This window comes from Lolium perenne, chromosome 7, assembly GCF_019359855.2.
Source record: "Lolium perenne isolate Kyuss_39 chromosome 7, Kyuss_2.0, whole genome shotgun sequence".
Classification (NCBI taxonomy): domain Eukaryota; kingdom Viridiplantae; phylum Streptophyta; class Magnoliopsida; order Poales; family Poaceae; genus Lolium; species Lolium perenne.
The window spans coordinates 53,136,549-53,164,421 of NC_067250.2; the positions used below are offsets into that span (position 1 = coordinate 53,136,549).

General features: G+C 43.7%; 1 protein-coding gene across 1 annotated transcript; it reads left to right on the forward strand.

The window, feature by feature from the left end:
* Positions 1-444: 444 nt before the first annotated feature.
* On the forward strand, positions 445-8,021 carry LOC127317518 (protease Do-like 9). Its single transcript, XM_051348075.2, has 9 exons — positions 445-1,121; positions 1,359-1,558; positions 1,692-1,872; positions 4,333-4,524; positions 5,715-5,947; positions 6,633-6,734; positions 6,839-6,889; positions 7,481-7,585; positions 7,672-8,021. The coding sequence occupies exons 1-9, from the start codon at positions 473-475 to the stop codon at positions 7,768-7,770; spliced, it is 1,812 nt and encodes a 603-aa protein (XP_051204035.1). The 5' UTR covers positions 445-472; the 3' UTR covers positions 7,771-8,021.
* Positions 8,022-27,873: the final 19,852 nt, after the last annotated feature.

A 27,873-nucleotide genomic window follows, 5' to 3' on the forward strand; every position in this document is an offset into this window, starting at 1 on the left:
CGTTTGGGAAGTCCTTCGTGGGACCCACACCTCTCCAAACGTGACATACCTTCTTGCAAAGGAAGGGAACACGGGAATATATCTTCGTCTTTGCGTGCCTCGGTTATTTATAACTGATCTCTTTACTTGTGTTATTTACTTGTGTGATAGCCTTCATGCTTGAGTATCTTGTTTCATCATGTAGGTTGCCTCACCTAGTTTGCATTAGATTACTTTATTATATTCTGCAAAGCTTAAACTTGCAAAAGATTTTTTTTTTTAGAAATCTATTCATCCTCTCTGGATTTACCATCTCTTATGATGAACAAACAGTCTCATTTGTTTTTTGAGGGGAATACAGCCTCATTCGGGCTCGATTTTGAGATTCGACCCAGACCGCACCATGCACTGGCCGGCCCAAACTCGACCCGTCGCTCCCTTTTTGTAACACCCTCGCTTCCCAGCTGCATGAAACCCTAGCTTCCCGTCAGACATGGACAGCCACGAGGCTCCCAAGCGCAAGCGCGGCCGCAAGCCCAAGCCGCCGGCCATCGCCGTCGCCGCCCCCGCCCCCGACAATGCCAACCACGACTCCGCCCCCTCGCCCAAGCCCAAGCGCGGCCGCAAGCCCAAGCCGCCGCCCGCCGCCTCCCCCGACAACGACCACCCCTCGTCGCCCCTCGCCGCCGCCGTCGACACTCCCGACCCGGGCTCCTCCTCCGGCCCCCGCGGCCGCGGCCGCAAGTCCCGACGCGGCCGCCACGAGCTCCCGTCCGACGCCGACGTGCCCCCCCGCGCCCCCTCCCCGACGCGGCGCGGCGCGCAGAAGGCGGCGGCCAACGTCAAGGTGGACTCCGTCCCCGCCGTCGAGCCGCTGCGGTGGGAGCAGGTGGCCAGGGTCATGCCGTCCATGGACGCCGTGGTCAAGGTCTTCTGCGTGCACACGGAGCCCAACTTCTCCATGCCGTGGCAGCGCAAGCGGCAGTACAGCTCCAGCAGCAGTGGGTTTGTCATTGCCGGGCGAAGGGTGCTCACCAACGCCCACTCCGTCGAGCACTACACCCAGGTCAAGCTCAAGAAGCGCGGCTCAGACACCAAGTACCTCGCCACCGTCCTTGCCATTGGCAACGAGTGCGACATTGGTATGCATTCCCGCATTCGCCTCTTTTTTTTCTTTTCTGTGTCAGCCTGCAACGTACATGGAGCTTGACAAACATTCTCTGACCGTGGATTATTTGTTATGATGCCTAGTGGGCCTCTTGCACCATCCAATGGAATGACATTTGTCTGTGCAATGCAATTAGGTTTAAATTAGATCTTTCTTTATCTAATTCAATGATTTGATAATCACAATCGGCCTGTCCAATTTTCCATTTCAGCACTGTTAACCGTCGACGATGATGAATTCTGGAAAGGGGTTTCACCATTGGAGTTTGGATCACTGCCAACACTTCAGGATGCTGTCACTGTTGTTGGTTACCCTATTGGAGGAGATACAATTTCCGTGACAAGTGGTGTAGTATCTAGGATAGAAATACTCTCATATGTCCATGGTTCTACAGAACTTCTTGGATTACAGGTATATTTTCTAATCTCGTTGCATTTTTATTTATCTTTATTTTTCGCAGATTGTGTAGACTTTTCTTTAATTCATGGAATAATGATTAACTGTCTCCTCAAACATCTGTAACCCCAGTCTTACTTTTGAACAGATAGATGCAGCTATAAATTCTGGAAACTCTGGGGGCCCTGCTTTTAATGATCAGGGCAAATGTGTTGGTATAGCTTTTCAGTCTCTTAAACATGAAGATGCAGAAAACATAGGCTATGTTATACCCACCCCAGTTATTAAGCACTTCATTCAAGACTATGAGAAATCTGGAGAGTACACTGGTAATGTTGCCTATTTCTCTGTTGCTTATGATGTAGTTTCTGTAAACTACGCTTAATATGTGATTGTGTGTATTATCAGGTCAAAATAAATAAATAATGGTTATATTATGATGGGGCGTGAATGGAATGGGTTTGTGTCGGAGGAATATCTGATGTAGACATATATGCAAATATTTTGATCTGCTTAGGAACTAATTGTTCTAACAGCTTAGAATGCAAAATGCAGTTCATGTATGTAGGTAACTCTTTTGTATGTCGTAGTGTCCTCTATCAGCTTCCATGCCATTATGATTGCAAAATGAGTAACATGGTTATTATCTGTATCCTTTATAAAGGGGACAAATGCCTCATAAGGTGTGCATGGTCCTAACGTTTCAGTGTTGACACATATTAGACAGGAGCAAAATCAATATTTGTAGCAAAATGTTGTTTTCGAATTCTGGTAAACTCTAAATTAGTAAATTCATTTTAATGGTTTTGAATTTAGTCTTTTGATGTGTGATAGGTAGAGTCTTAGTTTTTTTTTGACATGCTGCACCTGTGGTAATTTATTGTTCTCTGTTGTGTGAACAGTTGTGACACACGACAACTTATGCCGTGGCCTGGAACTCTTGAATTTGTGTTGCCTATCCTATTAATAAAAAGATACACAAATGTTCGTTTAGATGTTATCTAAAAAAGTAGAATTTTAGCTCCATCTTTGGGTTAGCACTACAAGTTTTCACTTAAAAACCGAATGTGCATCTCATGGTGTGCTTCTGTCTTTGTGCAAATATTTCATTTATAAACGGATACATACATATTTGTCTTCTTAGCTTGACCCTTAGGTTCATTTTCCACTGAATTTCCTTCTGTTTTTGCCACTCCCTTTTGTTTTTGTTTTTCATGTTGGTCAAAGTGTTCAGGTAGGTCCATCCAACACTGAGAGTTCAGTTTTTGACCAAAATAACTAAAATTATCTAGCAGTCATGGCTGTGGCTAGGGATGGAGAACAGATCAGATAGTGCCCTCCCCACTTCCGTTTACATACTTATTAGTGAATGGATATACTATTGTTGGATGTTATTCTTATAAGACTATAAATCAAACATCTTCTCAATCCATCCAGATGCCAATATCCTGCAAAGAAATTATGGGCAAACTGAAGATGGTCTGGTTTAGTGGCAGAAATCTAAACTTCCATAAATAAAATGGTTGTTCCTGATAAAGCACTTGTAAACCAAGCTAAACTTTGGCTTTATCAAATTTGGCTGGTCAAAATTGTTTGCAGTTTTGAAACAGGTTTTGCTCCGAGAATAAATTTAAGATCCAAATATAAAGGAACTTTACCTAATCTTTGGCACCCCATACCAAATGGTAGAGAAATCTGGCCAAAGTTAGTTATGGCAAAGCTTGGTTCTCATGGGCATAAAATTAGACAGTACCTTAGTTCCTGTTCTTCCTTTGACCTTGTCCGTATTCACCTGCAAGCTATATTATGGTGGATTCTGGGCATGGTTTTAAAGGCGTTGCCTAAGCGTCGCTTAGGCGTCCGAGCGGTCGAGGAGGGCAGGGCGTTGGGCTCGCCTTTGGTTTCTGACGAAGGCGTCCAGATTCCCTCGCCTAGGCGTCGAAGTCATTGCCTTCCTCGCTTCTGGACGCTCTGCTCGCCTTGGGACGCCATCAACAGGTGAGCGGGAAAGAGAGCTGGCGGCGGGAAAAGTGAAATTGGGGCCAAATGGGGGGGGTGGATTGAGAGGGTAAAGAGAGGAGAGAAGGAGGGGAACACACCGTGACCTAAATCGAGTGGATTGAGAGAGAGAGAGGAGCTCTCTCTTCTCCGGCGGCCAGCTCCTCCTCCGCCAGATCTCCTCCTCCGGGCATCTCCTTCCGGGTGTCCTAGGAGTCTGCAGCACCGCCGGGCGCCGCGGTGGCTGCCTCTCCACCCGGCCTCCTCTTCCTCCTCCTTGCCCCATCTCGGATGGCCTACTCCGACGGCAGCAGCAGCTGCGGGGACAGAGAGGTCGAGGTTGAGCTGCGCGTCTTTGCTCGTCCATCCCCGTCTCGTTGGGCCGGTTGGGCTGGGGATAATTCTTTTTTGCCCTTTGAGTATACTGGGCCGGAGCCCTTTCCTTCGCTTCGCTTCGACTGAAGGCGTCGCCTCGCCTTGCGCCTTGAGCGCCTATGCGTCCAGGCGCACTCCCACCAGAAGGCGTTAAGGCGTCGCCTTTTAAACCATGATTCTGGGCATCACACTTGCATTACCTGTATGTCTAGATTTAATGTATTTTAAACTTGAGTAGAACAAAAATAGTCACTGTTTTCCTTATCACCCATATTGATCTTGTTTTGTGCTAGTAGTTATTTCTCTTTTATTAGCTTCCAAGTCATAACTAGTAATCTAGTATGCACTCTTCTGACATATATGATCTTCTGAATTTTAATCCGATCATCTTGTCATCTTCTGCATTCTTCTGTCAGGTTTCCCTATACTTGGGATAGAATGGCAGAAAATGGAAAATCCTGATCTCCGTAAAGCAATGGGGATGAAATCTGACCAAAAGGGTGTTCGTATCAGAAGGATTGAACCAACTGCTTCTGAATCTGGATGCATGCAACCTTCTGATATTATTCTTAGCTTCGATGGCATTGACATTGCCAATGATGGCACAGGTTTGCGATAGCTTCGCACAACTGCCAAGTTATTTCCACTGTTGTTATGGAAGATTGTTTGACATGATTTTTACATCTGTCTACTTGTTATGATTGTGTATTCTTATGTCTGCATGACATTCTATCTTATTATCTACTCCATCCCAACACCTTTGAGTCCTCGTTCTTGATTGTATGCCTCATTCCAATGAAATACAAGTGTTTGTTTTAAGTTGGTCCATCAAATGAAAATCTCTTATGAGTTATCATGACCTATAAATAACACCATTCCTTCTGTACATATTATATATACTCCCTCTGTCCCCAAATGCTTTGCCGTATAAATTTTGTCAAAAAGCCAGTGCTTTCTAAGTTCGAACTAGTATATATACTAAAATATGATGATCTATTATACCAAATCTGTATCAATACTTCAATAGATCCACCATAAGATATATTTTCATAATGTATTTTTTCGATATTGTAGTTCTTGATATTCCCTTCTATATATTTGGTTAAACTTATAAAGCATTGACTTTTTTTACTAAATATAGATGCCATGTATTTGGGGGCGGAGGCAGAAGTTTTAGTTTGGCTATAGGATTTCCAGACGGGGCTGCTTTTGTCTTGAAAATATACTCCACATCACTAGTACTAGGCCGGTAGCCATCTGTTATGAGTAGTTCCTCAGTTTATTTGTCTGATGTAGTAATAACTGAAATTATGACTTATGGAATTTACACTAACTGACTTTTACTACCCACATTCCAAAAAGGAAGGCACGGAATTTTTTCTGAAAGTCAAACAACTTAAAGTTTGACTAAGCTTATAGAAAAATTTATCAACATCTAGAATACAAAATTAGTATAATTAGATACATCATGCTATATACATCTACAAGTCTGGTGAAACTTTACACCTTTTGACTTCACAAAGAATTTATACGCCTTCTTTTTTGGAAGGGAGGTAGTATTTGATAACTGTATTATGTATACACCTGTTGATATGTCATAACGTAACAAAAGAGGAACTATGATGGGTTTCTATGCAGTAATAAGAATGTTTTGGATTAGTTATACTCACACCTTTTCATTAATTAAGAGGATACCATTTCATGTTTCCCAGACAAATCTAGCTTACCAGTCAAGAAAAAACGTTTCTACTTACTTTCTTACGTACTTACTTTCCCTTGTCTTTTTATTGGCATCCAGTTCCATTCAGGCATGGAGAGCGCATTGGCTTCAGCTACCTAGTTTCACAGAAGTATACTGGCGAGAAGGCACATGTCAAACTTCTCCGCAATTCAAAAGTTCACGAATTTAACATAAAGCTAGCAATCCACAAAAAACTCATTCCAGCTCATATAAAGGGCAGGCCACCATCATACTACATTGTTGCTGGCTTTGTTTTTATGGTGGTCTCTGTTCCATATCTTCGATCTGAGGTATGGTATCTTTTTCCTCTGCCCTCTAGCCCTAGGCATGACATAGTAATCAAAATATGACATTGTTGTTCAGTTGTCCAAGTTCCTACTCACTACTTTCAGCTTGGAAAAGCTTGATTGTGATAGAATTATAGTTGGCGTTATCATATGCCCTCTTAAATATTCAGTAGCTGCTAATAAAGTATCTTTAGCCATACACTTTAGGGGAAATAATGCTTTACATGAGATGTCCTTTATTCCTTTGAAGTTACCATCTCTTTTTTAAAGATATTCTTGAAAAATCTGTACTTGCTTAGTCTTTACTTCTATTTTGTAATTTGACTGTTCAAGAAAACCTATTTTCCAGTGTAATGATTTGTCATCTATGGCTATGCTTGTCATGCTTTGGTGAACATAATCTTGTGATTACATGGAATTTTGACTGGACTCCATATGTCACCTGAATGACATGAAATGTGGCTTCTCTATGTTGATTGAATCCGACCTGTTCCCAAGTTGTTCTTAAGTGGTTGGAAGCACTAAATTTTGAATTTTAAGGCATGCTGCTAATATCGTTTTTGTGTTGTTATCCATAATGGCGCTTGAATCCTGCTTCTCATGTATTTTCCCCTTAATTTATGCAATCCATTAAAAAAATTGAGGTAGTGATTTTGATTGTAAAATAACTATAATGCTTAATGATCAGTATGGAAAAGACTACGAGTTTGATGCCCCTGTCAAGTTGTTGGACAAGCATTTACATGCAATGGCGCAATCACCTGATGAGCAGCTTGTGGTGGTGTCGCAGGTCTGCAGTCTTCAAGCTTTTTTTCTTCTGTTAAATGGTTATACAAGTGTTTTCAGTTACATGGCACAGCTCATCCATCTTGCTTTGCTTTGATGATTCTGTAGGTGCTTGTGGCTGATATCAATATAGGTTATGAAGAACTTGTCAATACTCAGGTAATTATTGATGGCCCCAATGAGGATTTTCCGAGTTTCAAGTTACATTCTTTTGTTTTGTAGAATTAAAGCTGTCTGTCTATATCTCACAGGGTTTTTAGCATTTTCCTGTTGCATTGATTAACTTAGCACCTCGATTTTGATTTCTTTATGCATGCCAGTCAAACTCAAAATTTACCAAGGATTTAATTGTAACTTCTTTGTAAGCATTAAGATTGGACATGAGAAAATGCTGTGAACTAGTCAAAAGTACTTAGTATAACAAGAAGTTAGCAATCAATGTAGTATGTTGACTGGGAAAACATATTTGATATTAGTGATTAACGAAGACATTACAGAATGATCAGATACAAATGGGGAATTATTGCAGCTTAAAATACTCCCAACTAAAAGAACCACCATTCTTTCTGAACTGGAAGGGTGACTGAATATATTTCAGACATCAAGCCATAATCGTACTAAAATTTGGTGACATTCTTAGTTCTATATGTGATTCTGGGACAATAGCACAATTAGATTCTCTGTTTTCGAGAGTGCATAACAATTTTCCCCTTTTGGATTATCTCATCCGCATTTGTGGTGTCATTATAGGTCCGTGCGTTCAATGGCAAGCCAGTAAATAATCTAAAGCAGTTGGCGACCATGGTGGAAGATTGCAACGAGGAATTCTTGAAGTTTGACATGGATTACGATCAGGTAGTGAAATCGCCAATTTGCCATCTCTTTGTTTAATTCTGGTGAATTTTACACACTTGGTAAATAACATTTGTATCATCTGGCAGGTTGTTGTTCTCCAGACAAAAACTGCGAAAGCTGCTACTCAAGACATTCTAGCAACACATTGTATACCTTCATCGATGTCGGATGACCTGAAGGCCTGAGTAAAGGAGGTTGTTGGCTATACTACTACTATATCAAATAAGATTATATGCCAACTCCTTGAGAAGCCCCTTCAGGACTGGGCGCTGCTGATTTTTTTTGACGGGAATAGCAGTTTGGGGTTCTGCACCTCATGAGTTGCGAGTTGTTAGATCTGCAGCACCTATCAGTTGAGAAAATGTAGAATAGCAACTATCAAAGTTTTGTTCTCAATCGATTTACTGAGTCAATACCAGAGAACTCATTGCATACATATCCTTGCTTTTGCATATCCACATCGTTATGTTTGCCATGATGATACGTTCACTCTAAAGGTCTATTGTTGTGCTCGAGCAGGTGATCTTTTCTGTAGAAGTTATTTCTTTTTCCTGGAGAGGTCAGGTTATTGCAGGTGATACTTTTCCTGCTCGAGCAGGCGATAGCATACATATCCACATCGTTAAGTTTGTTGTGATGGTACATTCACTTTAAAGGTCTATTGTTTTGCTTGAGCAGGTGATACTTTAACGCATAAGTTATTTGTTTTCCCTGGAGAGGTCAGGTGCCCATTTTTAAAAGTTTTTCTTTGATTTGCTTGATTCGTATACTGCCGTTGAGCTGTGGTGGTTGTCATGTGCGTTGCTACTAAAGTGAGTCCGTGTTTGAGATGAAGGGAAGCAGGCGGGGTCTGCGGTTTTGAATCTTTGATGGGTCTCCCTTGCCTTGAGGCCGGCATGATTGCCATCCCTTTTGTTCCAGTTGCGTTGATTCAGTTTGTGCAAATGTTGACAGCTGGCATAGGGCTATTGGCCACTCAGGCTCTCACATGATCTGGTATATCGATATAGTCATATAGGCATTTGCGCGTATGCAGGATAACTATCGCGCAACACATCTGCTCTGTTGACTTATACAAGCGAGGTAAATTTTAGGTTGTAACTGATACAGCAGTTCAGCCCTTCACGGGCTGATGCACGAGGTTCAGTGAAATTTTGAACATTTTGATGTCAGAATAATAAGCAATTTTCAAATTAGTTTACTCCAACTTAATATAGAAATCACTGGCGTCGGCGGTGCTCCCCCCGCACGCTAGAAAGACATTCCTGGAGAGTGGTACTGACATAGGCATCCCAAATGGGCCTGCCGAAGATAGTGCCTGGGGTTTACTGAAGGCCCAATACCCGAAGAATAAGAAGATGCGAGAGCCCAAGATATATTAAGGAAAGTTAGAGTTGTAGTAGGAAGTATTATTTGTAATCTGGCGGGATGAGTTAGAAATCGTCCCGGACTCTGTAACTTGTACAAAACGAAACCCTCGGCTCCGCCTCCTATATAAAGGGGGAGTCGAGGGACGAAGAGGTAATCGAATCATTGTTACAAACCCTAGTTCTCATAATCGTCGAGTACTTTTCGGCTGAAACCTTCGAGATCTACTTGCCCTCTACTTCCAACTAAACCCTAGCCTATAATCCATAGGCATTGACAAGTTAATACCTTGTCAATTGGCGCCGACCGTGGGGACTAGAGGCGTAAGGATCTGATCTCGATGGCACGTTCAAGATCTTCGACATCATCAACCGCAAGCAACATAATGGATCGAGGTAAACAGATCGCTGCTGGTCTTGTCGATTTTGTTCCTCACCCACCCTCCCGTTTGGATGCATATGCGTACCTGGCGGAGCCTATGGAGATGACGTTCGGAAGGTTTCGTTTTCGCGTCGAGAAAGAAGGATCGTATCGTGTCGAAATTCCGATCTCGTCGGGATCGTCGGCGGTCGATTCCGATTTTTCAAGCTATACATCGTCAACCGAGTCAGGAGAAGAAGAAACTCCATCGACACGCTACGTCGGCACCAGGACAAGAGAGAAACTCGCCAAGATCTTCAACGACATGTCGTTTGAGTCATCTGCGGACTCATATATAAGCGATGGCTCAAGTGATGTCGATAGTTACGACTTCATCGACAAATCTATCACAGTGGGCAAGGTTTTCATCAATCTCAACAATGATGTCACCAAACCCAACATAGATCTGAGTACAAAGCATCATCAGATTTATGCCATTGAAGATCAAGAGGAAACATCTGAGGCTTTCGACGATTTGGGAAATCCATACGTCGATCCCTCCAATCTGCGACAAGGCCTGGGCAACAAATACGTCGGACCAGAGCCGCGAGACAGAGTTCAACTTTCACAAGCAGCATGGGACAGAGCCGCGAGAGCTATGAACGGTACAGAACCAATGGCTACCACGGCCACACCAGAGGAATTACAAGCATATCAATATAGGCTCGCACGAGCTGCCAGAGAGTTGGAAAAACAGACAGTCGAGTTAAACAGAAGAAAGGAGGCAGCTTCTGCATCCAGCAGGAGAAGGGCAGATCTAAGTCGACAATCTAGAACTTCGGGTGATAGCCACAGGGAGGCTCGGAACAGAGGAAGATCAAGGTTACAACACATACCCGAAGCTGAAAGAGAGCACTTGGTTCAAAATCTCGACATGTCCTTTATGTCGATAGACACAAGAGGGAACATTATCCCGAAGACACCAGAAGCTGGGTATATGGCGACACAAGCCTTTATCCTTGCATCTAAACCACCTCCAGGTGATCCAAGGGAAACATTATACAATATGGCGATAGCAGGGGTTGGAGCTATGGGAACAGCGTTTGTATCAACGCCTCCCGAAGGAGCGGCAAGACAAAATAGTCCACGACCTGCAGCAGCAACGGCGGCAGCACCTGAAGGACCAAGTGGAGCAAGAGACATAGCAGCACAAACAAGGGTCGACAGAGCGCGACAAAGCAGAAGGGATCATCGGCAATCTCCGGAGCTTAACGATGAAGATATGTGCGGCTTGCCATGCTTCACGAGGAGAGTCCGAAAAACTTGAGTCCCCTCAGGATTCAAGTTACCCGACAACTTCAAGAAGTTCGACGGCCTTCAAGATCCAGAGGATTGGCTAGTTGATTATCTCGAGACAGTGAAGCTCACAGGAGGAACCAGAGCAACAGCTATGCAAAGCATTCAGGTGCATTTGAGTGGAGCCGCACGATCGTGGATAAAGAAACTCACTCCAGGATCCATCGACAGCTGGGAAAGTTTCGAGGACGTATTCGTCAAGAACTTCAGATCCACGTGCAAAAAACCTGCGTCGTTAGAGGAATTGAGAGCATGTCGACAAAAACCAGATGAGCCAATGAGAAAGTATATCCAAAGGTGGAATATCATCAAAAACTCGGCAGAAAATATATCTGACGAGAGAGCAATAGATGCGTTTGTCGCAGGAATCAGGCGTGGAGATTTTGTCGAGGACTTGGGAAGGACCAATCCAAAGATGATCTGCGTTAATGGAGATAGCAAACAAATGGGCAGATGGAGAAGATGCTGTCTACAACAAACGGCACAGGTCGCCAGAGGAGGACCGTGGTCGAAATTATCAACCGAGGCGACGATTTCCTCGACAGTACCCGAATTATGACGCTCCAGGGCAAATTTCAGCAGGTTTTCGAGCAAACACAGGAGGAAACAACAGAGATGATTATCAGAGAAGCAGTGAACAGCGAGGTGATAATAGGGATGATTCTCGCAACAACAGGCAAAATAGCGGGCCGAGGTTCCCAAGGCCTTTCGTGTCCCCTGAAGAGATGATGAATGGGCCGTGTCAGATGCACTTTTTCCTCGACAGCAACGGTAAAAGACAGTCAGGGCACCTGCAGAAAGACTGTCGAAATTTTCAGGCAATGTTAAGATATGCAGAGCACGCTAATGCGCGGGCAACACAGAGAAATCTTCGAGAACCCAGGAGCGAGATTCACCTGCCACCACCTCCCGCGATTACAGACGACAATCGACACCAGCTCAGAATAGCGGCAGCACCCCCACCACCACCTTATGTTGATCCCAACTCTCATGGAGCGGTGTCGATGATCCAGAAGGCAAGGCCGTCAAATAGAGCTCAGAAAGTAATCTCACGACAAGTGTTTATGGCAGAAAAAATGCCTCCACCAACTGTCGAGTATCTTAATTGGTCAGGGCAAGATATTGGCTTCACCATAGCAGATCATCCGCAACAAGTTCCTCGACCAGGGCAGTCAGCACTTATTCTGCCAGCAGTTATTGCGGGGTTTGATGTCTCTCGGGTGTTCATAGACGGCGGCAACAGCTTAAACCTCATGTATGCAGACACACTGAGGAAGATGAACATATCCTTAGCAAACCTGAAGCCAACAGACACAAGGTTCCACGGTATCACACCAGAGAAGCCAAATTATCCATTGGGGAAAATTAATCTCGACGTTCAGTTTGGAACCCGAGAGAATTATAGAATCGAGAGGCTGGAATTTGAAGTCGTAGATTTTCCATCGCAGTACCACGCTTTGTTGGGACGACCAGCATATGCTAGATTCATGGCGGTGCCACACTATACATACCTGTTATGGAGATTGCCTGGACCAAGGGGACCAATCACAGTCAAAGGAAGCTTCGCTTTAGCCGATAAATGCGATAAGGATTTTCATCGGCTATCAGAAACTTTCGGGATGCAAGCTGAGTATTTGGCGTCAAAAAGTATGACTGACTACGACGTGCTGCCAGATATTGGAAGGCCAAATAAAGACTCAACCTTCAATACCGAGAAAAATTCTAAGGAGGTGCAGATTCACCCGACAGACCCGAAAAAGACGACGTCCATTGCAACAAATATGGATATCGCATAGGAAAGCGCGCTCGTCAAGTTCCTCCGTGAGCACTGGAAAATCTTCGCATGGTGTCCAGCTGACATGCCAGGAGTACCCAGGGAACTTGCCGAGCATCACCTCAACTTAGATCCTCTCGCGAGACCAATCAAACAACCCTTACGGCGTTTTTCGGAACCAAACCGCAAATCTATGCTATCAGAAATAAATCGACTCAAGGATGCTGGTTTTATCAAAGAGATATCTACAGAAGCCACATGGGTAGCTAACCCAGTGATGGTGCCGAAGAAACACACGACAGTCCTTCGCATGTGCGTCGACTTTACGTGTCTCAATAAACATTGTCCAAAGGATCACTTTCCCCTCCCGAGGATCGATCAAATTATCGATTCCACGGCTGGATGTGAACGTCTTTCCTTCCTGGACGCATATTCTGGTTATAACCAAATCAGATTGAAAGAAGAAGATGAAGTAAAGACCGCGTTTATTACACCGTACGACGTGTTTTGCTACAGAACAATGCCCTTTGGTCTAAAAAATGCGGGAGCAACATATCAGAGGATGATGCAGAAGTGTTTGGCGACACAGATTGGGAAAAACGTGCAAGTATACATCGATGATGTCGTCATAACGTCAAAAAAGGGGGCAACACTGATCGAGAATCTCAAGGAAACTTTTGACAACCTCGACAAATTCTGCCTCAAGCTGAACCCGACGAAGTGTTCTTTTGGCGTCCCAGCAGGAGAACTTCTGGGGTTTCTGGTCTCAGCAAGAGGGATTGAAGCAAATCCCGATAAAATACAAGCTATAGTAACAATGAGGAAGCCAACAAAGTTGAAAGAGATACAGCAGCTAACTGGGCGAGTCGCAGCTTTGAGCAGATTCGTCGCCAGGCTGGGAGAAAAAGCGTTACCATTTTACGCTTTGATAAAGCAAGGAGAAAAATTCCAATGGAACGAAGATGCCGATAGAGCTTTCGAGGATTTGAAACGCAAAATTTCGACACCACCAATTTTGGTGGCGCCAAAGGAAAAGGAACCTCTCCTGCTGTATATTGCAGCCACACCTCAAGTGGTTAGCACGGTGCTAGTTGTCGAAAGAGAAGAAGAAGGAAAAATCCATGGAGTGCAAAGGCCAGTATACTTCGTGAGCGAAGTTCTGTCGCCCTCAAAACAAAGGTACCCTCAGTACCAAAAGCTAGCATATGGAGTGTTCACAACAGCACGAAAATTGCGCCACTATTTTTCGGCACATCCGATCGTAGTGGTCAATGAAGCTCCTTTGTCAAATATACTAAACAATCCAGAAGCTACGGGCCGTGTCTCCCTTTGGGGAATAGAACTTTCCCCTCGGGACATCACGTATGAAAAAAGAAAAGCAATCAAGTCGCAAATTCTACCAGACTTCATCGCAGAGTGGATGGAGTTGCAAAACACAGGACCCCCAGACTGGTCGAGAACATGGACCATGAACTTTGATGGGTCCAAGAGACTTGAAGGAGCTGGCGCAGGAGTAGTACTTATATCACCTGAAGGCGACAAGTTAAAATATGTCCTTCGGATGACGTTCCTTAACGCATCCAATAACGAAGCAGAATATGAAGCTCTCATACACGGGATGAAGATGGCGAAAGCTTGTGGTGCAACTCGACTAAAAATCTTTGGCGACTCACAATTGGTGGCTCAACAAGTTATGAACCAATGTGATGTAGTCAATGATAGCATGATGGCATACAAGGAAGTGTACAACGAACTCGAGAAGTTATTCGATGGATGCGAAGTAAATCATATTAGCAGATTGAGCAACGACGAAGCCGACGTTCTTGCAAACATCGGGTCGCAATGCCTTGCAGTTCCGCCAGGTGTATTCTGGGAAGAGATAACAGAGAGATCCACCAAATCGATAAAATCAAAAAAGAAGGAGAAGAAACCCTCGGGGGCTACCAAGGAAGAGCAAGAAGAAGAAGAAGATCAGGACCTGGTCATGGTGATACAAATACCATGGATGCAGACGTACATATCATACATCCTCAGGAAGGAAATACCTGATGATCCAGTTAAGGCAAGGCGAGTAATTCGACGCTCCAAAGCGTTCACGGTGATCAAAGGAGAATTGTACAAACGAAGTATTTCAGGCATCCTGCAAAGGTGTGTCACACCCGAAGAAGGAAGAATAATTCTGAAGGATGTTCACGAAGGAATATGTGGCCACCACGCAAGCAGTCGAGCTATTGCAGCCAAGGTTTTTCGGGCAGGATTCTACTGGTTGACAGCAATCGAGGACGCCAAGGAAATAGTAAGAACGTGCGACGCGTGTCAAAGGTTTGCCGTAAAACCGCACTCTCCAGCAGCAGAACTAACACCAATACCATTGTCATGGCCCTTTGCTCAATGGGGACTTGATATGGTGGGCAAGTTACACAAATCCTGGCCAGGAGGAAAGGAGTATATGCTAGTAGCTGTCGACAAATTTACAAAGTGGATAGAAGCGAAGCCGGTAAATTCACCAGACGGAGCATCTGCAGTAAAATTCATAAAAGGCCTCGTCTTCAGATTTGGAGTGCCCCACAAAGATCGTTGAGACAATGGCGAACTTCACATCCCACGAATTCAAAGATTATTGCAAAGAAGTGGGTATCAAATTGCACTTTGCGTCAGTTGCACATCCTCAAACCAATGGGCAAGTCGAGAAAGCCAATGGCATCATTTGCAATGGCATCAAGAAACGCCTGCTGGGACCACTAGAAAAAGCTCGACATACCTGGCCAGAAGAACTACCAAGTGTGTTGTGGAGCATCCGAACAACACCAAATACGGCGACATAGGAGACCCCGTTCTTCCTGGTCCATGGAGCAGAGGCAGTACTGCCAATAGAAATAGAGCACGATTCCCCCAGAGTCACAGAGTATAATGAAGAAACTTCCAAGATAGCATTGGAAGACGACATCGACGCACTCGACGAAGCTCGAGACGAAGTATTATCAAGGGTAACCAAATACCAACAGGACTTGAAGAATTACCACAGTCGACGTTTGCGACCAAGATCTTTTCAGGTGGGAGACCTGGTTCTTCGGCTCACGCAAAAAAGTCATGAAAAACTCGAGTCACCATGGCTTGGCCCTTACATTGTCACAGAAGTAATCGGAGGAGGAGCATACAGGATAAAGGACAAGAAGACAGGGGTGGAGGAGCAAAACCCCTGGAATGTGGCGCAACTCAGGCGGTTCTACGCCTAGAATTGAAATATAGTCCTTGTAACACTTCAATGTACTGAAAAGCCCGCGAGTTTTCAGACGCACTCTTTTCCTTTTTCGGGGCACCGAGTGGGGCCGGGAAAGGTTTTTAATGAGGCGGGCTCGCGGTGCTGCAATATAATAAAGATAGTATCAATCTAACTTTTCTTCATCGACACGTTCAAAGTCTCCGACACGATGAATTCCAATATAGTTCCTCGAAAAAAGAAACGCCTCGCCTTGGTATTAAAATACCTCGCGAGTCAATAAAGATACAAAATAGTACTTAACAAAAAAACTCGGGGGCTGATTCTTGCTAACACTGCGTATTGAATAAATGCTTTGGTTCAAAACCTCGCAATACACAAATACAAAAATAGCCACCACAACACTCGGGGGCTAGACAAATATAGAAATATGATGATTGTTTCACAATACAAATCACAATAGTGGGTTACAAAGAAGAAGTTATCTACCCGAGGAAAATAATCAGTCATGATTCAATATATCATCAAGGGTAATTCTATTTTCTTCAGGAGCAGCGCCAAGAAAATCAGCATAATGACCATCTGCAAAAAAGTCAGCATCCATCCGAAGAAGGTCTTCAATCATTTCTTCGGCTATAGGCGAAACCTTCGTGTTAATTCGGTCGACACCAATTCTTCGGCGCCTTACCTTCTCATGAACTTTCGCAACAACTTCGGTCAGGTCAAGCTTCGAGTGGCAAATCTGAAGCATGATAAGGGCAAATCTGGCGCCAGCTACAAGTTGAGCTCTGACAAAATCATGGATCCTGTGGGCATCCTTGAATTTCTCCATTAACTCGGGAAGAGTTTTTGGTTGAACGTTCCGAGGAAACATGGAGTTGTAAACCATAAACAGGGTCTTGGTACAAAAGTTAAGGAAATCGCGAGTTTGAGAGACGCGATCCTGAAATCTGACGATCTGGCGAGTCCTCTCTGGGGTAGCCCAAAACAGAGAACCATGGTCAAGGGAAAGGTTAACAAGGAAGTTCGTCCTAGTATTTACCCTCTCTTCTTTGGCAACAGCATCAGCAAAGGAACCTATTCAAGTAACGAAGCAGAAAACTTCAAGAAACATAGCATGAAGACGGAAAATATTGGAGGATGAAACAAGCGTACCCGACATATCTGCACTGGCTTCACTCATTAACTCGAGCATGAAATTTTCTCGAGTAGTCGCCTTTTCAGCCTCGGAAGCAGCGATTTCTTTAGCAGCCATGGCCTCGCAAGCTTGTTGAAGTGCAATTTTTTCGGCTTCGGATGACTTACGAGATTTCTCCATCATCACAAGCGTTTGCTTCTTTGCATACTGAAGTTGCTGCCGAAGTTCATCCAATTCTCGCGGCAAGGAATCTTTGACAGGTGTGACATCAGCAAGAGTTCTTCTTGAGCGAGAGGAAGAAGGCGAAACATTGGAAGGAGCGGAGGATGGAGTATAGTTATCAAATACCAACTGAAATTTAATACAACAAGACAACATCAGTCAACAAGCAAAGGCAGAGTTCCCATTAATCTTTCGGAATAATTACAAAGGCCTTACAGTGGAGCTAATGAAGTGCATGTCGCCAAATAACTACTTTGGCGACAAGAGCAAAAGAAACAGAAAAAGAAAGAGGCATGCAACTAGACCTCCGGCCTTGATGAGCTAGGAGTCGAAGCTGGTTTGATCCCGAGATAGGCCAAGATTTTCTTCGTGTTGGGCTTGGCTGCTTTAATCAGCGACCTCCATCTTGATTGCTCTATCTGATTGGTGTCGCCAACTTTCATCCAATCAATAATCTGTTGGCTGTCAGCAACCAGGGCAACAGTGCTTTCGACAGCAATCTTCATGTTTTCCTGACGCATCTTCAGTCCAAGGTCCTCTGATGAATTGAAGCTCTTGGCCAGGGTAAGGAAAGTCGGGGGCTCCTCTTTCTTCGGGAAGAAGAAGGGGAACAGCGCTGATAGTCCCGCACTAGCATTCGCCACACCTTCACGAATTTTGGCTCCATGAAGCTCCAGATAAGAAAGTGCGTCAAGGAGAGGATTGATGTCTACGTTCCCCCTCCTTTCCTGTAGACAGTGTTGGGCCTCCAAGAGCAGAGGTTTGTAGAACAGCAGCAAGTTTTCCCTTAAGTGGATCACCCAAGGTTTATCGAACTCAGGGAGGAAGAGGTCAAAGATATCCCTCTCATGCAACCCTGCAACCACAAAGCAAGAAGTCTCTTGTGTCCCCAACACACCTAATAGGTGCACTAGTTCGGCGAAGAGATAGTGAAATACAGGTGGTATGAATATATATGAGCAGTAGCAACGGTGCGAAAAATAGCTTATTTGGCGTGTAGTTGATGGTGGTGGTATTGCAGCAGTAGTAACGTAGTAAAACAGTAAACAAGCAGTAGTAACGCAACAGTATTTAGGAACAAGGCCTAGGGATTAGACTTTCACTAGTGGACACTCTCAACATTGATCACATAACAGAATAGATAAATGCATACTCTACACTTTGTTGGATGATGAACGCATTGCGTAGGATTACACGAACCCTCAATGCCGGAGTTAACAAGCTCCACAATTTGTTCATATTTAAGTAACCTTATAGTGTAAGATAGATCAATAGACTAAACCAAGTACTAACATAGCATGCACACTGTCACCTTCATGCATATGTAGGAGGAATAGATCACATCAATATTATCATAGCAATAGTTAACTTCGCAATCTACAAGAGATCATGATCATAGCATAAACCAAGTACTAACACGGTGCACACACTGTCACCTTTACACACGTGCAGGAGGAATAGAACTACTTTAATAACTTTGCTAGAGTAGCACATAGATAAATTGTGATACAAACTCATATGAATCTCAATCATGTAAAGCAGCTCATGAGATCATTGTATTGAAGTACATAGGAGAGATTAACCACATAGCTACCGGTACAGCCCCGAGCCTCGATGGAGAACTACTCCCTCCTCATGGGGGCAGCAGCGGTGATGAAGATGGCGGTGAAGATGGCAGCGGTGTCGATGGAGAAGCCTTCCGGGGGCACTTCCCCGTTCCGGCAGCGTGCCGGAACAGAGACACCTGTCCCCCAGATCTTGGCCTCGCGATGGCGGCGGCTCTGGAAGGTTTCTGTGGTTTTCGTCGAACGTATCAGGGTTTTCGATCCAGGGGCTTTATATAGGCGAAGAGGCGGCGCAGGAGGGCTGACAGGGGGGCCAAACTATAGGCCGGCGCGGCCCCCCCTCTGGCCGCGCCAGCCTGTAGTTTGGTGGGCCTGTGGCCCCCCTCTGACCTCTCTGGTGTGTTCTGGATGCTTCCGGGGATTCTAAGATCTTTGGCGTTGATTTCGTCCGATTCCGAGAATATTTCGTTACTAGGATTTCTGAAACCAAAAACAGCAGAAAACAGGAACTGGCACTTCGGCATCTTGTTAATAGGTTAGTTCCAGAAAATGCACGAATATGACATAAAGTGTGCATAAAACATGTAGATAATATCAATAATGTGGCATGGAACATAAGAAATTATCGATACGTCGGAGACGTATCAGCATCCCCAAGCTTAGTTCTGCTCGTCCCGAGCAGGTAAAACGATAACACAGATAATTTCTGGAGTGACATGCCATCATAACCTTGATCATACTATTTGTAAAGCATATGTAGTGAATGCAGCAATCCAAGACATTGGTAATGACATGAGTAAACAACTGAATCATAAAGCAAAGACTTTTCATGAATAGTACTTCAAGACAAGCATCAATAAGTCTTGCATAAGAGTTAACTCATAAAGCAATAATTCAAAGTAAAAGTATTGAAGCAACACAAAGGAAGATTAAGTTTCAGCGGTTGCTTGCAACTTGTAACATGTATATCTCATGGATAATTGTCAACATAGAGTAATATAACAAGTGAAATATGCAAATATGTAGGAATCAATGCACAGTTCACGCAAGTGTTTGCTTCTTGAGGTGGAGAGAAATAGGTGAACTGACTCAACATTGAAAGTAAAAGAATGGTCCTCCATAGAGGAAAAGCATCGATTGCTATATTTGTGCTAGAGCTTTGATTTTGAAAACATGAAACAATTTTGTCAACGGTAGTAATAAAGCATATGCATCATGTAAATTATATCTTATAAGTTGCAAGCCTCATGCATAGTGTACTAATAGTGCCCGCACCTTGTCCTAATTAGCTTGGACTACCGGATTATCACAATGCACTGTTTTTACCAAGTGTCACAAAGGGGTACCTCTATGCCGCCTGTACAAAGGTCTAAGGAGAAAGCTCGCATTGGATTTCTCGCTATTGATTATTCTTCAACTTAGACATCCATACCGGGACAACATAGACAACAGATAATGGACTCCTCTTTTATGCATAAGCATGTAACAACAATTAATAATTTTCTCATTTGAGATTGAGGATATATGTCCAAAACTGAAACTTCCACCATGGATCATGGCTTTAGTTAGCGGCCCAATGTTCTTCTCTAACATATGCATGCTTAACCATAAGGTGGTAGATCGCTCTTACTTCAGACAAGACGAACATGCATAGCAACTCACATGATATTCAACAAAGAGTAGTTGATGGCGTCCCCAGTAAACATGGTTATCGCACAACAAGCAACTTAATAAGAGATAAAGTGCATAATTACATATTCAATACCACAATAGTTTTTAAGCTATTTGTCCCATGAGCTATATATTGCAAAGGTGATGATGGAATTTTAAAGGTAGCACTCAAGCAATTTACTTTGGAATGGCGGAAAATACCATGTAGTAGGTAGGTATGGTGGACACAAATGGCATAGTGGTTGGCTCAAGAATTTGGATGCATGAGAAGTATTCCCTCTCGATACAAGGTTTAGGCTAGCAAGGCTTATTTGAAACAAACACAAGGATGAACCGGTGCAGCAAAACTCACATGAAAGACATATTGAAAACATTATAAGACTCTACACCATCTTCCTTGTTGTTCAAACTCAATACTAGAAATTATCTAGACCTTAGAGAAACCAAATATGCAAACCAAATTTTAGCATGCTCTATGTATTTCTTCATTAATGGGTGCAAAGCATATGATGCAAGAGCTTAAACATGAGCACAACAATTGCCAAGTATCACATTACCCAAGACATTAATAGCAATTACTACATGTATCATTTTCCAATTCCAACCATATAACAATTTAACGAAGAAGAAAACTTCGCCATGAATATTATGAGCTAAGAACACATGTGTTCATACGAACCAGCGGAGCGTGTCTCTCTCCCACAAAAGCATTTATTCAAACAAAACAAAAACAAGAAACATACAGACGCTCCAAGTAAAGTGCATAAGATGTGACGGAATAAAAATATAGTTTCAGGGGAGGAACCTGATAATGTTGTCGATGAAGAAGGGGATGCCTTGGGCATCCCCAAGCTTAGATGCTTGAGTCTTCTTGATATATGCAGGGGTGAACCACCGGGGCATCCCCAAGCTTAGAGCTTTCACTCTCCTTGATCATATTATATCATCCTCCTCTCTTGATCCTTGAAAACTTCCTCCACACCAAACTCGAAACAACTCATTAGAGGGTTAGTGCACAATAAAAATTAACATATTCAGAGGTGACACAATCATTCTTAACACTTCTGGACATTGCATAATGCTACTGGACATTAATGGATCAAAGAAATTCATCCAACATAGCAAAAGAGGCAATGCGAAATAAAAGGCAGAATCTGTCAAAACAGAACAGTTCGTATTGACGAATTTTAAAATGGCACCAGACTTGCTCAAATGAAAATGCTCAAATTGAATGAAAGTTGCGTACATATCTGAGGATCATGCACGTAAATTGGCTTAATTTTCTGAGCTACCTACAGGGAGGTGGACCCAGATTCGTGACAGCAAAGAAATCTGGAACTGCGCAGTAATCCAAATCTAGTACTTACTTTTCTATCAACGGCTTTACTTGGCACAACAAAACACAAAACTAAGATAAGGAGAGGTTGCTACAGTAGTAAACAACTTCCAAGACACAAATATAAAACAAAGTACTGTAGCAAAATAACACATGGGTTATCTCCCAAGAAGTTCTTTCTTTATAGCCATTAAGATGGGCTCAGCAGTTTTAATGATGTACTCATAAGAAATAGTATTTGAAGCAAAAGAGAGCATCAAGAGGCAAATTCAAAACACATTTAAGTCTAACATGCTTCCTATGCATAGGAATCTTGTAAATAAACAAGTTCAAGAAGAGCAAAGTAACAAGCATAGGAAGATAAAACAAGTGTAGCTTCAAAAATTTCAGCACATAGAGAGGTGTTTTAGTAACATGAAAATTTCTACAACCATATTTTCCTCTCTCATAATAACTTTCAGTAGCAACATTAGCAAACTCAACAATATAACTATCACATAAAGCATTCTTATCATGAGTCTCATGCATAAAATTATTAGTCTCCACATAGGCATAATCAATTTTATTAGTTGTAGTGGGAGCAAATTCAACAAAGTAGCTATCATTATTATTCTCATCAAGTGTAGGAGGCATAGTATAATCACAACAAAATTTACTCTCCATAGTAGGTGGCACCAAAAGACCACTATCATTATAATCATCATAAATAGGAGGCAAAGTATCATCAAAGAAAATTTTCTCCTCAATGCTTGGTGGACTAAAAAGATCATGCTCATCAAAACCAGCTTCCCCAAGCTTAGAATTTTCCATATCATTAGCAACAATGGTGTTCAAAGTGTTCATACTAATATCATTGCTACTAGCATGCAAATAAGGTTCCATAGGTTTTTTAATTTTCGCATTAAACCATTCATGTCTTGACTCAGGAAATAGTACAAAGAGCTCACAGATGTTTTCCATTATGCCTTACTAGTGTAAAACAAGAAACAAAAAGTTGCAATTGCAGGATCTAAAGGAAATAGCTTCGAGCACAAACACAATGGCGCCAGAAAAGTACTTTACCTGGAACCGAAGTATGAGTGCCTTTTACCTTTCCTCCCCGGCAACGGCGCCAGAAAAGTGCTTGATGTCTACGTCCCCCCTCCTTTCCTGTAGACAGTGTTGGGCCTCCAAGAGCAGAGGTTTGTAGAACAGCAGCAAGTTTTCCCTTAAGTGGATCACCCAAGGTTTATCGAACTCAGGGAGGAAGAGGTCAAAGATATCCCTCTCATGCAACCCTGCAACCACAAAGCAAGAAGTCTCTTGTGTCCCCAACACACCTAATAGGTGCACTAGTTCGGCGAAGAGATAGTGAAATACAGGTGGTATGAATATATATGAGCAGTAGCAACGGTGCCAGAAAATAGCTTGCTGGCGTGTAGTTGATGGTGGTGGTATTGCAGCAGTAGTAACGCAGTAAAACAGTAAACAAGCAGTAGTAACGCAGCAGTATTTAGGAACAAGGCCTAGGGATTAGACTTTCACTAGTGGACACTCTCAACATTGATCACATAACAGAATAGATAAATGCATACTCTACACTTTGTTGGATGATGAACGCATTGCGTAGGATTACACGAACCCTCAATGCCGGAGTTAACAAGCTCCACAATTTGTTCATATTTAAGTAACCTTATAGTGTAAGATAGATCAATAGACTAAACCAAGTACTAACATAGCATGCACACTGTCACCTTCATGCATATGTAGGAGGAATAGATCACATCAATATTATCATAGCAATAGTTAACTTCGCAATCTACAAGAGATCATGATCATAGCATAAACCAAGTACTAACACGGTGCACACACTGTCACCTTTACACACGTGCAGGAGGAATAGAACTACTTTAATAACTTTGCTAGAGTAGCACATAGATAAATTGTGATACAAACTCATATGAATCTCAATCATGTAAAGCAGCTCATGAGATCATTGTATTGAAGTACATAGGAGAGATTAACCACATAGCTACCGGTACAGCCCCGAGCCTCGATGGAGAACTACTCCCTCCTCATGGGGGCAGCAGCGGTGATGAAGATGGCGGTGAAGATGGCAGCGGTGTCGATGGAGAAGCCTTCCGGGGGCACTTCCCCGTTCCGGCAGCGTGCCGGAACAGAGACTCCTGTCCCCCAGATCTTGGCCTCGCGATGGCGGCGGCTCTGGAAGGTTTCTGTGGTTTTCGTCGAACGTATCAGGGTTTTCGATCCAGGGGCTTTATATAGGCGAAGAGGCGGCGCAGGAGGGCTGACAGGGGGGCCAAACTATAGGGCGGCGCGGCCCCCCCTCTGGCCGCGCCAGCCTGTAGTTTGGTGGGCCTGTGGCCCCCCTCTGACCTCTCTGGTGTGTTCTGGATGCTTCCGGGGATTCTAAGATCTTTGGCGTTGATTTCGTCCGATTCCGAGAATATTTCGTTACTAGGATTTCTGAAACCAAAAACAGCAGAAACAGAAGCGGCACTTCGGCATCTTGTTAATAGGTTAGTTCCAGAAAATGCACGAATATGACATAAAGTGTGCATAAAACATGTAGATAACATCAATAATGTGGCATGGAACATAAGAAATTATCGATACGTCGGAGACGTATCAAGGATCATTGTCAGGATTCTCCAGGTCAAATTCTTGGTTTGTCTGGTCTGCCACATGAAACAAAATGTTGGTCAAAAGCAAGAAAACAGCGGGTAGCACAAAAATAGAAGCAGCCAATAGTATTACTTTGAGTACGTCGACTTTGTGATTTTAGGCGCTTGAGGATCCCCTGTTCACGAGCAGCTTGTGCAGCCTTATGCTCGTTTAAAGCAGATTCAGCATCCTCAAGTCTCTTCTGCAGTTCCTCGACACTAGCAGCTTTTGCTTTAGCTTCATCAGCCTCGGCTTTGGCTTCGCTAGCAACAAGTTCGGCCTTCTTGCGAGCCGCCTCGCTTTGCTCCAGTTTTCGAGCAAGTGCGTCGGCACGTTTGTTGGCCTCTGCAAGTTTCTCTGTCGAAGTAAAAAAGAAAAAAGAAAGGTTAACAAGGTTGCGACAAAGGACAGGAGCAAGAAGTTAAAAACAACGACAGCAAAAAAAAAGTTATTACCCTCAGTTCTGTTGGCATGTTCACGGTACCCAACGAATTGGAATCCGATGCGAATAAGCTCTTTGACCATGGGCTGTTAAAGAAGAAAAAAAAAGAGAGAGAGAAATATCGGTATGAAAAACGGGTGAAGACATGAAAAAACAAAATAGAGGAAATATAGATATCGACAAACTTACATCGTCCAAGAACAAAGAAGAAGAGCCGCCTAACTGAGGAGCAGGCTCAACAATCGTTTCAATCCTTGCCCTTTTTGGTGAAGGCGCAAGGGGGCTTGATGGCGGAGTAGTGGTGACGACGTTCCGTTGAGGAGGCGAAGATTCTTCTCCTTCAACTAGTGTGTCCGAAGCAAGCCAAGTATGTGACGTACTCGTACGGGGAGCCGCGTCGACAGCTTGTACTTCTCCCTCGTCATCTCTGCGATTAAAAGAAGACAGCATAAAAAGCAGGACAAGACAAAACATTTCGGGTACAGAGATAAGGAGAAATAAAATAGACTTACGAGCTGACGAAGGATTCAAGATAAGGATCGTAAGTTGCCTTCTGGTGTGAAGGATCAACTTCTTCGGCTTTGGAAGTGCCGGAGTCTTCGACATTATTCCTTTTCCTTTTGCCTTTCGGGGAGACAGCGGGAGGAGGAGATTGTGCCGATGAAGTATCTTCGGAATTACCCGCAGATTTTCGAGAATCCACGGGTTCGTTCACAAAAGATGGAGCTTCCTGATTGTCATCCGTGACAATGGCCCTTTCTTCGACTTCTCCATCCTCAGGAAGAGGAGGAAGGGAAGCCATAGTAGGATGGTTCTGCAGGAAAATAGCGACAAAAGAAAAATTAGAAAAATATCAATACAATGAGATGCAGGGAAAGTTCGGAACAAGACAAAAATTCGAGAAGACAAAATACCTCGGGGAGAGGATTGGCGGAGCTGTATGGTTCCACGCGGCAAGAGGAGGGAATAGGATCCTTCTTGTTCAGCGAGGATATTCTTCGAATCAGCTTCTCCAAGTCCTTGCGTAAAGATCATTGGAGAGCCTATTGGCGTCATTTGCACCAACATACGTCCAAAGGGGATTTTTGCGGGCCTGAAGAGGCTGCACTCTAATCCTAAGGAAGTAGGCGGTGATTTGAACACCGGACAGTTCTTTGCCTCGAGTATTTTGAAGCTGATGAATACGAGACATAAGTGCTTCTGTCGACGTTTTCTCTTTTTCGGAAGCTTCAGCATCCCAGGAGCGGCGGCGCTGAATTTTAGCGTTTCCGTCGAAAGGGGCTATGTTGTGCTCAACAGAATTGGCACTTTCTTCGTGTATATAGAGCCACCTTTTGCGCCACCCTTGGACAGAATCAGGAAATTTGACGTCGAAGTAATCAACGTCAGATCGAACACAGATAACAACGCCGCCTATGTTATAGGAGGCGTTGTGGGAGCCATTGCGGCGGAGGCAGAAAATGCGTTTCCACAGAGCCCAGTTAGGAGGGACTCCAAGGAAGCACTCGCAAAGAGTGATAAAAATAGAGACATGGAGGATGGAATTGGGGGTCAACTGGTGCAGCTGAATCCCATAAACAAAAAGAAGGCCGCGGAGGAAATCGTGAATTGGGGCAGAAAGGCCGCGGATGAGGTGATCAACGAAACTAACCCGATACTCCATTGGAGGGTTTGGGTAGCTCTCTTCGCTGGGAAAGCGGATGGCGTCCTCTTTCTTCATCAGGCCAAGCTTCTTCAGCGTGTTGACATCTTGGTTGGAGATTTTAGATCTCTCCCACTCAAGGTCTTCAGCGGCCATCTTGGATTCTGGAGTGCTGTGGCGAGTGAGTCGCGTGCGCGGTGGCATCAACGGCACTGGAAAAGCAATGTTCGTACGTGCGGAAGATCAAAGAGAGTTGGGCGCAGGGGAAGTTTTTGCAAAGAGGAATAGATGTGCGGCGCAAGCGAAGGAGTGAACGAAGGTTGAAGAAAGGTTTATATAAGAATCGGGCGAAGCAATGCACCATTGGATGAAGACATCGTGTGGTGAAAAAAGATCTTCTAGATAAAGGGTAAAAAGGTATTTTTACTGAGATAGGCGTTATCGTACGTGCGCCAGGAAAAGCGGAGGACGTGTGTCCCCCACTTGCACGACGTGTCAACGTGGTGGAAGCAATGGACCCACAAGACAGAAAAATCACGACTATTAACAGAGATGAAGTAAAGCATCCCGATAAGAAAAATAAAAGAAGATTGGCGACATGAGAGGTTAACAAATACTTTGGGAGCCTTTGATCAAATACAAGTTTTTGCCCAAATGCTCGGGGGCTACTTCGACAAAAAGTAAAATTTCGAGTATGGCAGTATAGAAATTGCGGGAGCCTACAACCAAGCACAAGTCCTTGGCTGTAGCCTCGGGGGCTACTCCCATCGGGAGCGCTGTTCGCGCACCCGAGAGATGAAAAGAAGATCATATTGGGAAATAATGACAATATAGCGACAAGGTGGACTAAAATGTTGAGCCTCCAACCAAGCACAAGTTCTTGGCTGTAGCCTCGGGGGCTACTCCCATCGGGAACGCTGTTCGCGTGCCCGATGAAATTAAAAAAGAAAAAAGATAGAAAAGCAAGAGAGTATATTTCGAGTTTTAATTAACTCTACATATACTCCCATCGGGAGAGCAATATAAGTCATATTTGACTCGATAAAATGTGCCATTCCAACAGCCGGAAAAGCACTCGACAATATATTCTCAGAACGCCAAAGTTGCGATCAATTTCTGAATGCCGCAAATATGCGAAGGTAAGACCCCAGATCCGTTCTGCTGGGCGTGGCATCGCCGAAGACTGCGCTTTGCTACTTTTATCCGTATCAACAGATACGAAGAAAAATCCTAACGGACGCGTTAGGTACTCGATAAATTTGACTGGGACTCGACAGAATGGTAAGACCTTAAGCGGCACCTGCCGAAGTTTACACCAGTATCCCGAGATCATGTCCAGGGACGTGGTCTTGAAGTAGGTTTTTGCGGATTGCCACTAGAGCAGTTAACTAGTACCTGATCCGTCAGATGAACTAGCCCCAATTACCAGTATCCCTGTACAATATAGAATTTTATGTGAAGAAATATAAAAAAGTGAAAGCTCTCGAATAAAAATAAACAGTAGAGATTTTCCCTGACTCTACGATTCAA

Coding starts and splice junctions, on each gene's coding strand:
- LOC127317518 (XM_051348075.2), top strand. CDS start 473: ATGGACAGCCACGAGGCTCCCAAGCGCAAGCGCGGCCGCAAGCCCAAG. Junction 1,559..1,691: donor CAGAACTTCTTGGATTACAG/GTATATTTTCTA, acceptor ACTTTTGAACAG/ATAGATGCAGCTATAAATTC. Junction 4,525..5,714: donor CATTGCCAATGATGGCACAG/GTTTGCGATAGC, acceptor ATTGGCATCCAG/TTCCATTCAGGCATGGAGAG.